The following is a 14,309-nucleotide window of genomic DNA, read 5'->3' as shown; positions in this document are numbered from 1 at the left end:
CTTCAAGGAACTTATAGTCCAGAGAGGAAGAAAGAGAAGTAAACAGGCAATAACAAAACTACTTGAAGAGGCAAATTGGCATTCTTAGGAGTCCCTCAGCGGGGCAGAGAACAGACACAAGAGATGGAGACAAAGTCCCAGTGAAATGGAATGTCTGGTTTTGGTTGGTTTCTGAGGCCTAGCTGAATCTGTCTTTGGGTTTCCCAAGGATACTTCTGTACTCTTACATTAAATCCTCTTCTCCCTTTTGACTTGTTAGTACAAGGAGATTTCTGTTACTTGAATCGGTCCTGACTAATGAAGTTCTCCAAAAGAGGTAGTATCTATGCTGAGTCCTGTAGAAGGCACTTGGGTTGGGGTTGGGGGGGAGACAGAGTGTGTACAAAGGCCCAGAGACAAGAGAGAACATGGCCTGTTCTGGAAATTACAAATAATTGAATATGGCTAGAGCACAGATCGTTGGGGGCAGGAGGGGGGTCAGCTTCCAATAATGGTGGAGTAGCTCATATCAGAACAGCCATTCCACAGATAACAATTAGAAACTCTGTACAGACTATAACAGAAATTATCTGGAGGCCTTGGAAAATAACCTAAATCAGTCAGAGAGGAGTTGGCACTAGGAAGCAAGGAATGGCAAGGGTGAGTTTCTCATTTTTTTGCTTTTCACCTGATGGCAGGCCCCAGTCAGTGCCTCAGGGGACACTAAATTCTGATGGAAACCTGCAGTCTTACTGGTTGAAAAATAGAGGACAGAGTTTAGGGCAACTTTAGCAGCAGGGAAGTCTTGGAGAAGAGGGCTACAGAAGGGGAGCCCTGAATTCTATTATCTGCCTGCTCTCTGGAGGAACATAACAGAATCCAGAGGTTTGACATTCATAATATCAGGATGCAACCCTAAATTAGTAGACATATGAAGAAACAAGAAAATATGAATTGTACTCAAGAGAAAAAAATCAATCAATGGAAACTGATTCCAAGATGCCCCAGATATTGGAATTAGGCAAGAATTTTAAAGCAGCTATTATACCTATCCTCAACAAGTAAAGGAAAATATGATCATAATGAATATACGGATATGAAATTTCAATGGAGAAATAGAAACTATAAAAAAGAACCAAATGGGAATTCTAGAACTAAAAAATACAATATGTGAAAAAAAAAATTCAGCTCAACAGTAAATTGGAAATGACTGAGAGTCAGTGAACTTGAAAATATATCCATGGTAATTATCCGATCTGAAAAACAGGGTGAAGTAAAGGATTGAAGAAGTAAAAAGAGAGGACTTCCCTGGCAGTGCAGTGGTTGGGACTCTGAGCTTCCACTGTAGGTGATGTGGGTTCGATCCCTGGTCGGGGAACTAAGATCCCACATGCCATGTGGCATGGCCGAAAATTAAAAAAAAAAAAAAAAGAAGAAGTAAAAAGAAAACCTCAAAAGCTCTAATATACATGTTATTGGGGTCCCAGAAAGAGAGAAGAGAGAGGTATTGGGGCAGAAGAAAATATTCGAAAATATATTGATTGAAATGTTATTAACTTTGGTGAAAGACATGCAGAGACTCAAGAAGCTTGGCAAACTTCAAGTATTTAGAATAAATGCAAAGAAAACTACATTTAGGTACATTACTGCCAATCTGCTGAAGACCAAAGATAAAGAACAGATTTTGAAAGCAGCCAGAGAAAAACAATACATTACATACAAGGAAATGTTGTTTCTTATCAGAAACAAAGAAAAAAAAAATGAATGGACTTCCCTGGTGGTTCAGTGGTCAAGACTCTGAGCTTCCACTGCAGGGGGTGCATGTTTGATCCCTGGTCCGGAAACTAAGATCCCGCGTGCTGGGCGGGGCAGCCAAAAAAAAAACCCCCAAAACAAAAACAAAACAGAAACAAAGGAGGCCAGAAGGTGGAAAGACCTCTTTAAAGCACTAAAAGAAAAAAAAAAATCAGAACTCTAGAGAAAATATCTTTCAAGAATAAAGGATATGTAGATCTATATCTATATCTGTAGAGAGAGCAAACAAAAAAATACTTCAGAAAAAGAATAAAGGCAAAATATCACTGAATTGTACACTTAAAAATGATTAAAATGGTAAACTGTTTATATTTTACCCCCCGAAAAAGTGCAAAAGGCAGATTTTTTCTTAAAAAGGCAAACAAAAAAAGATATTTCTGGATAAAGATAATTGTACATTTCTGACAGAACTGCAGTATAAGAAATACTAAAGAAAGTTCTTTGGGGTAAAAGAAAATGATACCAAACAGAAACTCTGATCTTTAGGAAGCAATAAAGTATAATAGAAATGGTAAAGATATAAGTAAATATAAGACTACCTATTTAAAGCAAGAATTACATGTGTTATGGTTTATACCATCTGTAGAGATAATGTATATGACAACTACAGCATGAAGGCCTGGAGTAAATGGAACTCTACACTTTCAAGCTTCTTATATTTTACATGAAGTGGTACAAAATTAGGTCTACGTAGATTGTGAAAATTCAAGGATGTATACTGTAATCCTTAAAGCAACCACTAAACATATAATGCAAAGAGGTATAGCTAAAAAGCTAACAAGGAAATTAAAACAGAATTTTAAAAAGCATTTGTTTAACCCGGAAGAAGGCAGGAAAGGAAGACAAAATGAATATGAAATAGATGAGACAAACTGAAAATAAAGAACAAAAGGGAGACCTTACCATATCAATAATTACATTAAATATTAGTGGATTAAACAGTTAAATTAAAATGCAAGATTGTCAGAGTGGATAAGGAAGCATGACCCAATTGCATGATGTTAAAAAGACATTTTAAATCTAAAGACATAGATAGATTGAAGTTATAAGTGTGGAAAAACATATACCATGCAGACAGTAACAATAAGAAGGCTGGAGAGGCTATACGGAGATCAGATAAAGTATTTTTTCAAGACAAGGAGTAATATCAGAGATAAAGAGTGACGTTTCATAACAATAAAAGGTGTAATTCATCAAAAGACACAACAATCATAGATGTGTATGTGCCTAATAATACAGCTCCAAGGTATGTGAAGTTGAAATGGACAAAATTTAAGGGAGAAATAGACAACCACGAATCAAAAAAGAAATCACATGGGAAATTAGAAAGATTTATAACTGAATGATAATAAAAATACATGTCAAAATTGAAATGATGCAGCTAAAGCACTAATTAAAGGGAAAGGCATAAGAATCAATGACCTACGGCTGCACGAATATGGTAACAGTAGCCACACGTTGCCATTGAGGATTGAAATGTGATTAATACAACCAAGGAAATGAATTCTTAATTTTACTTCATTTTATCTAATTTAAAATAATTTAAATTTAAAATAAAAAACTGGGGGAGTTCCCTGGTGTCTAGTGGTTAGGATTCTGCACTTTCACTGCCATGGCCCAGGCTCAATCCCTGGTCAGGGAACTGAGATCCCGCAAGCTGTGCTGTGCGGCCAAAATTTAAAAAAAAAAAAGTAAAAAATAAAATTAAAAACTGGAGCAGTGTAAGATATTTTTTCTTCAAACACAACTTAGTTGTTTTGGTAAGACTTATATTTTAATTTAACCATTGCATTGCATAAGATATTTATTATTTCAGTTGTGGAAAAAAATTTAATGATGAGGAAAAGACTAAAAACTAAATTTTATAAAAAGTGAAGTATCTTCAGTTAAGCTGCCAAACAGTTACCTGTAGAATACGGTATTTTTTCCTAATAATGTCAAAGATCAGCTGATTCAAAATTTGAAAAAATGCAGGCACTTTTCTTTAGTTTTAGGTGAGTTGTGTGATACAAGACTAACAATAATTTGGGTAAGTTTTGTTTCAAAGGACTTTTAAATTTATGAGGAAGGGCTTCCCTGGTGGCGCAGTGGTTGAGAATCTGTCTGCCAATGCAGGGGACACGGGTTCGTGCCCTGATCTGGGAAGATCCCACATGCCGCGGAGCAATTGGGCCCGTGAGCCGCAATTACTGAGCCTGCGCATCTGGAGCCTGTGCTCCGCAACAAGAGAGGCCGCAACAGTGAGAGGCCCGCGCACCGCGATGAAGAGTGGCCCCCGCTTGCCACAACTGGAGAAAGCCCTCGCACAGAAACGAAGACCCAACACAGCCATAAATAAATAAAGATAAATAAATAAATTTATGAGGAGATATCAATCCACTGCCTAAAAATCAAACTGATGGTATAGATATTTTTGAATCTTTTACATCTGTAAGAGAAGAATTTCAGGTAGATATGGAAAACCTAATTTTTATTGTGACAGATGGTTCTTTAGCTATGTTAGGTCAAAAATTCAAATATTGAAATTTTAAAATAAGAGACTGATGATTCTCTTATGAGTTTGTTCCATTTTATGACACAAAGTAAAAATATTTATGTTCAGTTTTCTGAAACAGACTATGAAAACTGTCATGGATACAGTTGTTAAAATTGTTCAGCATGTACGTGAAAATGCTATGAATCACTGCCAGTCTATAGAACTGTTGAAAGAAATGGAAAACAATTCAGTGATCTCATATTCTTTGCCAATGCTTTTGGTTGAGTTCTGGAGAAGTTTTACAATTATTTAGTGTACTGTTAATTTCAACTCAAGATTTTCTTGAAACCAAAGGAATGCTTGCAAAATAGTCGATAATCGAAAACCTAAGGCAGTGTGATGATGTTTTCTCACTGACATCCCACTGCATATGAATGAGCTAATTTTGAAACTCTAAGGAAAGGTTAATTTGTGACTTAGTTAAGCAGTTACAAGAATTTATGTTGCGATGAGAACATTTAATAATACAAATCACTAGTAACAGTTTTATACACTTTTCTAACATGAATCGATATGCAGAACACTTTAATTATTATCAGTAGTAACATGTAAGTTGTCCAAAAATACTATAAGAAAAATTTGCAGGACACTTTACTGATATTGAAGTTGCTCTTAAATTTATGCACTATCCCTTTGAAATAATACTGAGTTTACACTAGAGTTCATGAATTTATTCAACTTGGAGAGGCACAGTTTTCAAACTAATATGCTTTTGCTTTAAAAGAGTTACATCAATTTTCCCCAAAAGATGAAACAGTTTTGTCAATACAATGTGATATTAAATGGTTTGTTTTCTTATTGTTGAGTTTTGAGAGTTCTTTGTGGATTCTGGATACTAGTCCTTTGACAGATATAGGATTTGCAAATATTTTCCTCCAATCTGTAGCTTTTCATTCTTTTAACAGTGCCAGTGAAGCCTTTTTTAAGTCAAGGCATTGAGGTCAGGGTTTGTGACTTCCTTCGTTTAATGAAGATTTTTGTTGGTGACAAGGTTTGGCATTAAAAATACGTTTTGGCTTATATTTGGGTGTTTTGAGTTCATATAGAGTGGAAATAAGGGTGATGTATGTCTTGTGAAAATTAATAAAGGGAAACCTCACTAAACTGGAGTCAGGAGGCCAGAAAGGGGAAGCTCTATCATGTACATACCACTCCACATCAATACAGATCCTAATAGGAAGAGAAGTACCTTGCATCTCCAGCAGGAAGTGACACAACTTCCGCCAGCAGGAGGAAGAAAAAATTTGTTCCTTGCCTGGCAATAGCTCAGCCAATAAAAAGCCACTGTACTTCAAATTCCCAATTTCCTCCAAAGGACCTTTTGTTTCTAGAAGCCCCTCCCAACTTCCCCTTCTTCTCTATAAAAGAGTTTCCTGTCCTTTGCTTAACTGGACTTGCATGTGGTTCACCATAGTTCCACGTCCTGAATTGCAATTCTTTGCTGCTCCCAAATAAACCCGTTTTCCTGGTAAAATTAACTGGTTGTTCAATTATTTTAGGTTAGCAATTTACTGACTTCTGTCTTCCCCTGACAAAATACGCTTTGTCCCTTAAGGAATCCAATGAGAGCAAAGCAAAGAAAGGAGCACTGATAGAATATATTAATGGCAGTTGCACACAAACTCCTTTCCCATCTAACTTCGCATTAGAACTCAGCATCACAGGAACGTGTATTAACACATCTACTTGAATTTAACAATGATGTCAGATTCTCTGATAGAAAATGAGTCTGATTTGACTGGTTTGACTATGAGAACTGGCACCTCCAGTTAAGATTCTGTAGCCCATATTTTGCATGTATTGAATGAGCTAAATTTGCAGCTCCAAACTTTTGAAGGAAGTAGATTTCAAGCACTTAAGATAAAAGTACCTTTCCAAAAAAAATTAAATTAACAAAGGTGTATTTATATGAACAGTATTCTAATTTTCCTAGCCCTTTCTGAGTATATCAGGTTAAACAAAATGCCTCTAAGTAAGAGTAACTGGTATAATCAATAGTAGTTTGATAAACCTTGGTAAAGTCTTTTTAGCCTACCTCCCAGAAAATAAGAAAGTGGATAATTCTAATGACTTTTGCAACACAGGTGGTTTCAAATTCTCTGCTTTCAACATAAAGGAAAATCTAATCAAGTTGTCAGCTGAGAGATTATTAAAAATAATTTCTGGTGATGCATCACTGTTATTTTTTTTGCATATATAAATACAGTCATTCCTCAGTATCCGCATGGGATGAGTTCCAGGACCCCCGTGGATAACAAAATCCTTGGATGCTCAACTTCCTGATATGAAATGGCATTCCATGCAAGGTAGGTTGAATTTATGGATATGGAACCCGCTGATACGGAGGGCTGACTATATCTCAGAAAGTGTTCAATAAAATGTGTGGCATTTTGTCACCTATTTATATATGTGAACAAGGTTTCTCAGCATTAACATTTATTAAAAAAATAGAAATAGAATTTATTGTTGAACCTTGTCTAATTCTACTGTTAAGTAATGTTCATCACTCATATAACTCAATAGCAAAACCTCCCACAAATAATCGAATTTAAAAATGGGCAGAAGACCTATATACGTGTGTATGTGTGTGTGTGTATATATATATATATATGAATGTTATTCTGCCAAAAAAAAAAAAAAAGAAAAAGAAGAAGAAAATCCTACCTTTTGTGACAACATGGATGGAGCTTGAGGGCATTATGCTAAGGGAAGTAAGTCAGACAGAGAAAGACAAATACTGTATGATCTCACTTACGTGTGGAATCTAAAAAAGTTGAGGTCATAGAAATAGAGGGTAGAATGGTGGTAGCCATGGGCTGAGGGTAGGGGATATGGGGAGATGTTAGTCAAAGGGTAAAAACTTCCAGTTATAAAATGAATAAATTCTGGGGAGCTAATGTAAAACATGGTGACTATAGTTAACAATACTGTATTGTATACTTGCAAGATGCTAAGAAAGTAACTCTTAAATGTTCTCACTGTAAAAAAAAAAAGTAATTATGTGACATGATGGAGGTGTTAACTAACCTTATTGTGGTAAGCATTTTGCAAAATACACATATATCAAATCATCGAATCATACACAATGTTAAATGTCAGCTATATCTCAATAAAGCTACTGTGGGGAAGTAATGTTCATCCACAGATAAATGTGTTTTTAAAAGAAGATGGACCATCCATCTCATTAAGAGCTTTAATTCCAATAAAAATTTACTTTTTGTTTAACAATTATTTATATAAATTTACAATATTTTTTGTTTTGATTGATAGTAATAATTGCAATGATAATTCAATCCAGGAGAAAAATTTAACAAGAGGCTTTTGGTCACAGGATGTAAAAAAGAGGGACTTCCCTGGAGTTCCAGTGGTTAAGACTCCCTGCGGGTTCGATCCCTGGTCAGGGGAAGCGTGGCCAAAGAAGTAAAAAAGGTTGAAAATTCAATATATATACATATTTTTGTTGCAGAGAATTGTAACAAAGTGACGAAAGTGATCACAAAGTTATAAAAGACTTTCATCATAAAATATACTCCTTAGCATAGAGTTCTGTGAGGAAAGTGGAATGGAAATACAAGTTCAAGATGAAAGAATGATAAAATTTCTGATGTAAAGGAAGAAATTGTTCATGTATTTTTCCAGCTAGGGCTGACCCCTCCTACCCCTCCCTCCTTTCTTGTAACCACTGCATGTTTTTGCATAAAACTTTTAGGAGGTGTCCAAGAAAAAAAAAGTTTGAAGACCACTAGTTAATCCACTCTTTCAAGAAATTTGGGTGTATAATGGAGAAGAGAAGGAGGGGTGGCTAGTAGGAGGCTTATATCAAAGGAAATTTTATTTGTTAAGATGGAAAATTTAAGCATATGTGCCTGGAATCATGCTTCTTTTCCAGAAAAGACAGGCGCAGAGAAGCTATGAGTTTACTTCAAATGAGAAGTCTCTGGAACAAAATCCAGGTAATCTATCAGTCAGGATAGGCTAGGTTATGCTGCAGCAACAAGCACCCACTAAATCTCAGTAACTTAAACATATCTCAGGTTTATTTCTCTCCTTTACTGCATGTCCTAGTGTGGGCCGGCAGGGGCCACCAAATTACGATTTCATCTCTGTAGTTAGGGCAGCTGGCAGAGAAAGATGCAACGACTTACTACCTTTTTAAGCTGATGTGACGTTGAAGTATTACTTCTATGTGTTTCAAGAGTGTCAGAGAAGTGCCAGTCCTACCAAGTGCCTAGACGGGGAAAGAGCTGGAAACTTGGATGAGCAGCGCTAAGGACTACTTCCTGTCATTTCCAGTATTGGAAATAGACACAAATTTGTATTATCTGGTACCTACTTTGACACCAAGCAATATGGGGTAAAATAAAATATAAGACATTTTTAGTTCATTTCAACAGATCACGGAGATACAGGCCCTGTTCTCTGCCATTCAGTTATTGCTGTGTAAGCCTGTAAGTTCCTTTGCCTCTTGGGGACTTTGCTCTTCCAGCTCTTACATTTTCTACTTGTAATGCACTTGGGACTGGAATGAGAGAGGAGGAAGAGAGCAAGCCCCACCAGGGCCAGGCCTGTTACCTGAAGAAAACACACTTTGGGACTTCCCTGGTGGCACAGTGGTTAAGAATTTGCCTGCCAATGCAGGGGACACGGGTTTAAGCCCTGGTCCGGGAAGATCCCACATGCCATGGAGCAACTAAGCCCGAGTGCCACAACTACTAAGCCTGCACTCTAGAGCCCGAGAGCCACAACTATTGAGCCCACGTGCCACAACTACTGAACCCTGTGCACCTAGAGCCCCATGTTCCACAACAAGAGAAGCCACTGCAATGAGAAGCCCAGAGCAGCCCCTGCTCGCTGCAACTAGAGAAAGCCCAGGCACAGCAACAAAGACCCAACGCAGCCAATAAATAAACAAATAAATGAAAAAAAATTTAAAAAATTAAATTATAAGAAAAAAAAGAAAACACACTTTAGTATTTTTGTCCTGAAGTCTATTGGGTAATGTGCTTTCAGTCAGCAGAGAGCCGTAAGGAAACAGTGGCTCAATTCTGCATTGTAATAGCGATTTTAAAAGTCTAGGGGTCACTCAACTTTGGCTGCACGTTAGAATCACCTGGGGGAGGTTTTTAAAAATACCCCGCCGGGGCTCCACCTCAGACAATGAAATCAGACTCTCTGGGAGTGGAGGCCGAACAACATCGGTATTTTTAAAGAGCTTCACAGCTCTCCGCACCGAGTATTCTTCAACCCCTCACTACTTGTTGGAGTGGTTGGATGACACCTAGTGGGCGCATTCTCAGAAAAGAGTTCTTGAATTGAATCCGCTCCTTTTCCTCCTCCCAAGAATTGTTAGGGTAGTTATCTATCTATCTAATCTATTATCTATCTATCTAATCTATCTTATCTATTATCTGTCTATCTACCTATCTATTATCTATCTAATCTATCTATTATCTATCTAATCTATTATCTATTATCTATCTACCTATTATCTATCTAATCTATTATCTATCTACCTGTCTAATCTATTATCTATCTACCTATCTTTCTATTATCTACCTATCTATTATCTATCTACCTATCTATCCAATCTATCTATCTAATCTATTACCTATCTACCTATTATCTATCAATCTATCTATCCATCTATCTACCTATTTATCTATCTAATCTACCTATCTAATCTATTATCTATCTACCTACCTATTATCTATCTAATCTATTATCTACCTACCTATTATCTATCTATTATCTACCTATCTATCTAATCTATTATCTATCTACTCTATCTAATCTATCTACCTATCTCTTTCTCTCTCTCTCTCTATCTATATCTTTTGGCCACACCGGGGGGCATGTGGGATCTTAGTTCCCCGACCAGGTGTCGAACCCGCGCCCCCTGCAGTGTTAGCGGGGGTCCCAACCACTGGACCGCCAGGGAAGTCCCCGGGTTGCACTTTGATGGGAGTGGGGGACATCAGGCTAAAGAATATCTTTGGGACATCAGCGCGTTTCTAACGGCCTGGGGCGAGCGCATTTCCCAGCGCATAAATCAGCTTGCAAAACGACTGGAAAAAAGGAAACAAGGGTGGACCCAAGCTGCAGCGAAGGAGGAGGGGACAGGGAGAACGAGGGAGGAGCAGGAGGAGACGTAGCCGCAGGGCTGGCGGCCCCCGGCATAGCCCTGACTTCCGCGCGCCAACCCCGGGGGTGGGCGGAGCGGCGGCGGCCTGGGGACCAGGGCGGGCCTGGACGTGCCCGGCCATCCCCGTGTGGCTGGCCGAGGACGACCGGGGCTGCATCATCTGTCACGAGCTGCTGGCCCGGCCCGCCACGCTGCCCTGCGGCCACAGCTTCTCCCGCGACTGCCTGATGGGTCTGTGGGGCGCGGGGCGCCACGGGTCCTGCCCCACCTGCCGCGAGGGCGCCGAGCGGCCGCTGCAGCTGCGGAAGAACACAATGCTGCAGAACCTGCAGGACAAGTACAGTCGGGAGGCGCGCGAGCCGGAGGGCCCGAGCCCAGCGCCCGGGCCCCCGGGCCGCACCGCGCAGCTGCCGGTAGGAAGGCGGGACCAGAGACTGCCCTCTGACCTCCATCCGCCCGCGGGCGCCGACTGCATCCCATTATCCCCACGGCGCTTCCTCTCCTCCTGATTGTATTTTCACGTTACTTTTCTCAGTCGGAACGTAGAACCCGTTCTTTGGAAAGTTCAGAAAAATATGAGGAAGCAGAAAAAAAAAAATCAAAATCAGAAATCCTATCAACCTAGGCGCTATCCACCCTGGCCCCTTTCCACTTATTTCCAGTCTTTCTGCACCCACTCTCTCTGACAATTTTTAATTGTGCTAAAATATGTTTACATTATATAACATAAAATTTGCCATTTAACCATTTTAAAATGTACAATTCAGTGGCATTATATTTACAGTGCTGTGCAACCATCACCACTATCTACTTCCAAAACTTTTTCATCACCACAAACAGAAGCTTTGTACCCATGAAGCAATAATTTCTCCCTCCCCTGCCCTCCAGCCCCTGGTAACCTCTATTCTACTTTCTGTCTCTATGACTTTGCCTACTCTAGATATTTCATAGAAGTGGAATCATACAATATTTGTCACTTTGTTTCTGGCTTTGGCTTCTTTCACTTGCTATAATGTTTTCAAGATTCATTCATGTCGTAGCATGTATCCGAACTTCATTCCTTTTTGTGGCTGAATAATAATTCCCTTGTATGATTATACCACTTTTCTTTTTTTGAATCCATTCAAACATCGATGGACATTTGGATTGTTTCCACCTTTGGGTTATTGCGAGTAATGTTGCAGTGAACGTTGATGTACAAGTATCCGAGTTCCTATTTTCAGTTATTTTGGGTAGGAGTAGAATTGTTGGATCATATGGTAATTCTGTGTTTAACTTATTGAGGAACAGCCAAACTGCATTCCACAGCAACAACAATACTTTGCATTCCCATTAACAAAGTAGGATTCCAATTTTCCCCAACTTTTGCTCCTGGGACTTAGGTCTATTTGCTTCTGGGACTTAGGTTATTGTCTGTTTCCACCACAGTCTTTTGCCCCAGACACCTGCAAGTTTTTAACTCCGCTTGCAGAACTTCTGAGCAATACTCACCACCTTTCTGGTCTGAGCTCTGGCTTAGGTGAAACAAAGACGAGCACCCTGTGTCATTCCTTCAGGCAGCCCCCAGCCAGGTTAGAACAGACAGACACAATGGTTTGTGAATAAGATCTGCTCTGCTCCTTTGGGAACCAGGACCAGAGTTTCACGCTGGGAATTTTCAATACCATCACTGAGCCAGGAAGGGAATGGGGCAAAGGCAAGTCAAAATGCCACAAAGCTTTCCTACTGCCAGGTTGTGCTTTTTTTTTTTTTTAATTTTTATTTATTTATTTATTTATTGCTGTGTTGGCTCTTCGTTTCTGTGCGAGGGCTTTCTCCAGTTGCGGCAAGCGGGGGCCACTCTTCATCGCGGTGCGCGGGCCTCTCACTATCGCGGCCTCTCTTGTTGCGGAGCACAGGCTCCAGACGCGCAGGCTCAGTAGTTGTGGCGCACAGGCCTAGTTGCTCCGCGGCATGTGGGATCTTCCCAGACCAGGGCTCGAACCCGTGTCCCCTGCATTGGCAGGCAGATTCTCAACCACTGCGCCACCAGGGAAGCCCAGGTTGTGCTTTTTTGAGTCAGTGTCTGCCAAAGTTCTGACAAAGTTGGTTCTGACAGTTTCTGCTTGTCTTGCAACGTTTCTCTGTGTGTGTGTGTGTGTGTGTGTGTGTTGGGAGGGCGGGGTTGGTGGAGGGTAAAAGAGCTTGGAGCTATCCACTCCTCTTTTTTTAAAAAAAATTAATTAATAGACTTTATTTCTTAGAGCAGTTCTAGGCTTATAGAAAATTGAGCAGATAGTACAGAAAATTCCCATATACCCCTCACAGTTACCCTTATTATTAATATCTTGCATTAGTTTGGTACATTTGTTACAATTTGTGAACCAATATTGATACATCATTATTAACTAAAATCCACAGTTTACATCAGGGTTCACTCTCTGTGTTGTACCATTCTATGGATTTTGACAAATGCATGAAGTCATGTATCTGTTAGTTAACAGTTTTATGCCTTGAAAATCCCCTGCACTCTACCTCTTTGTACCCCCTCCCTCTCCCCAACCCCTGGCAACCACTGACTTTTTGCTATCTCTTTAGTTCTGCCCTTTCTAGAATGTCGTATCTTTGGAATCATACAGTATCTAGCTTTTCAGGCTAGCTTCTTTCATTAAACAAAATTAAGGTTTGTGGCTTGATAGCTCATTTCTTTTTATTGTCAAATAATATTCCATTGCGTAGATGTCCCACAGTTTATCTATTCACCTTTTGATGGACATATTGGTTATTTCCTTTTTTTTTTTTTTTTTTTCAATTATGAATAAAGCTGTTCTCTTCTTTTTGGTTATAAATACAGCATTGGGAGTTCCCTGGTGGCCTAGTGGTTAGGACTGGGAGCTTTCACTGCTGTGGCCCGGGTTCAATCCCTGGTCGGGGAACTGAGATCCTATAAACCAAGTGGTGCAGCCAATAAATAAATAAATAAATACAGCATTATTCCTCAGGTCCTTAAAACTCTTTGTTGGTATAGCTTATAGTGACTGAATATACTTTCCATTGGCTTTTAAGTTAAAACGATTGCCTATGGATGGTAGGATATCGGATAATTTAAAACATTTCTTCTTTCGCATTCTCTGCATTTTCTAAATTCACCACAATGAGTGTGCAGTTCTTTTATGGATGGAAAAAGCAACACGCTTATTTTTTAAAGTTTTAAATTTGTTCAGGTGTCTAGATAAGGGCTCCATTCCAGAATTCCAGCTGCCTGAATATTTAAGAGTGAGACCTGGAAATTTAAGAGCAAACAATGTTACCCGTGGTCAGCCTCCTCCTCTATAAAATAGTCTGCATATGGCTTCCAAAACACATGCTATTTTGAGGGACGTCAGTGCTTCTTAGAGATGAAAAACTGGTTCCAGTTTTTGAGGTTCCAGCATAATTTAAAAAGTGAAAAATGTCCCTCCGAAGTTCTAAAAACTCTGGTTTATTTAGAGTAAGATGATGAACATCTTGTATTTCTGTGGCTCTCCGTAGGACCTCTTTTTGGAGGTAATGCAAATTTCTCCATTGAAGTCTGGGCCCCGCCTGCCTCAGGTGACCATGACCAGGTCTTGAGGGTGTTGCCAGAATGTGCTGGCTGCAAAACTTCCTCCCATTCCCAGCCAGGCAGCTGAGCAGATGAAACTCCGGAAGTGGAGTGGATTAGCATTCTCATCTGAATGTTTCTTTAAATGTGAAGGATGTCAATAAACAAACAACAAGTCAACAGTTTTGATACACTTGTACCTACTAATAAATAATATAGCAGATGTTGTTGGATCTTGGTAAAACATATAGTTGGTACTTTATTGCCAACATTTA

The 14,309-nt window shown here is 39.3% G+C and overlaps 1 protein-coding gene across 5 annotated transcripts in view; it reads left to right on the top strand.

Annotated features, from left to right (window-relative positions):
- The first annotated feature begins 10,650 nt into the window (after positions 1-10,650).
- Positions 10,651-14,309, top strand: part of RHOT1 (ras homolog family member T1) — an 80,705-nt gene continuing 77,046 nt past the window's right edge. For 2 of the 5 annotated variants that reach the window (XM_068530540.1, XM_068530533.1), the window contains exon 1: positions 10,651-10,885. Coding sequence is in view for 4 of the 5 variants with exons in the window: in XM_068530533.1 (XP_068386634.1) it covers positions 10,700-10,885 (186 nt within the window). In the remaining variant the exon portion in view is untranslated. The remainder of the gene's footprint in view (positions 10,886-14,309) is intronic. The other 3 variants (XM_068530535.1, XM_068530534.1, XM_068530536.1) reach the window with 3 other exon arrangements.

This window comes from Eschrichtius robustus, chromosome 20 (assembly GCF_028021215.1).
Source record: "Eschrichtius robustus isolate mEscRob2 chromosome 20, mEscRob2.pri, whole genome shotgun sequence".
Classification (NCBI taxonomy): domain Eukaryota; kingdom Metazoa; phylum Chordata; class Mammalia; order Artiodactyla; family Eschrichtiidae; genus Eschrichtius; species Eschrichtius robustus.
The sequence above is the reverse complement of the archived record's forward strand: the minus strand, read 5'-3'. Positions and strand labels throughout refer to the sequence as shown.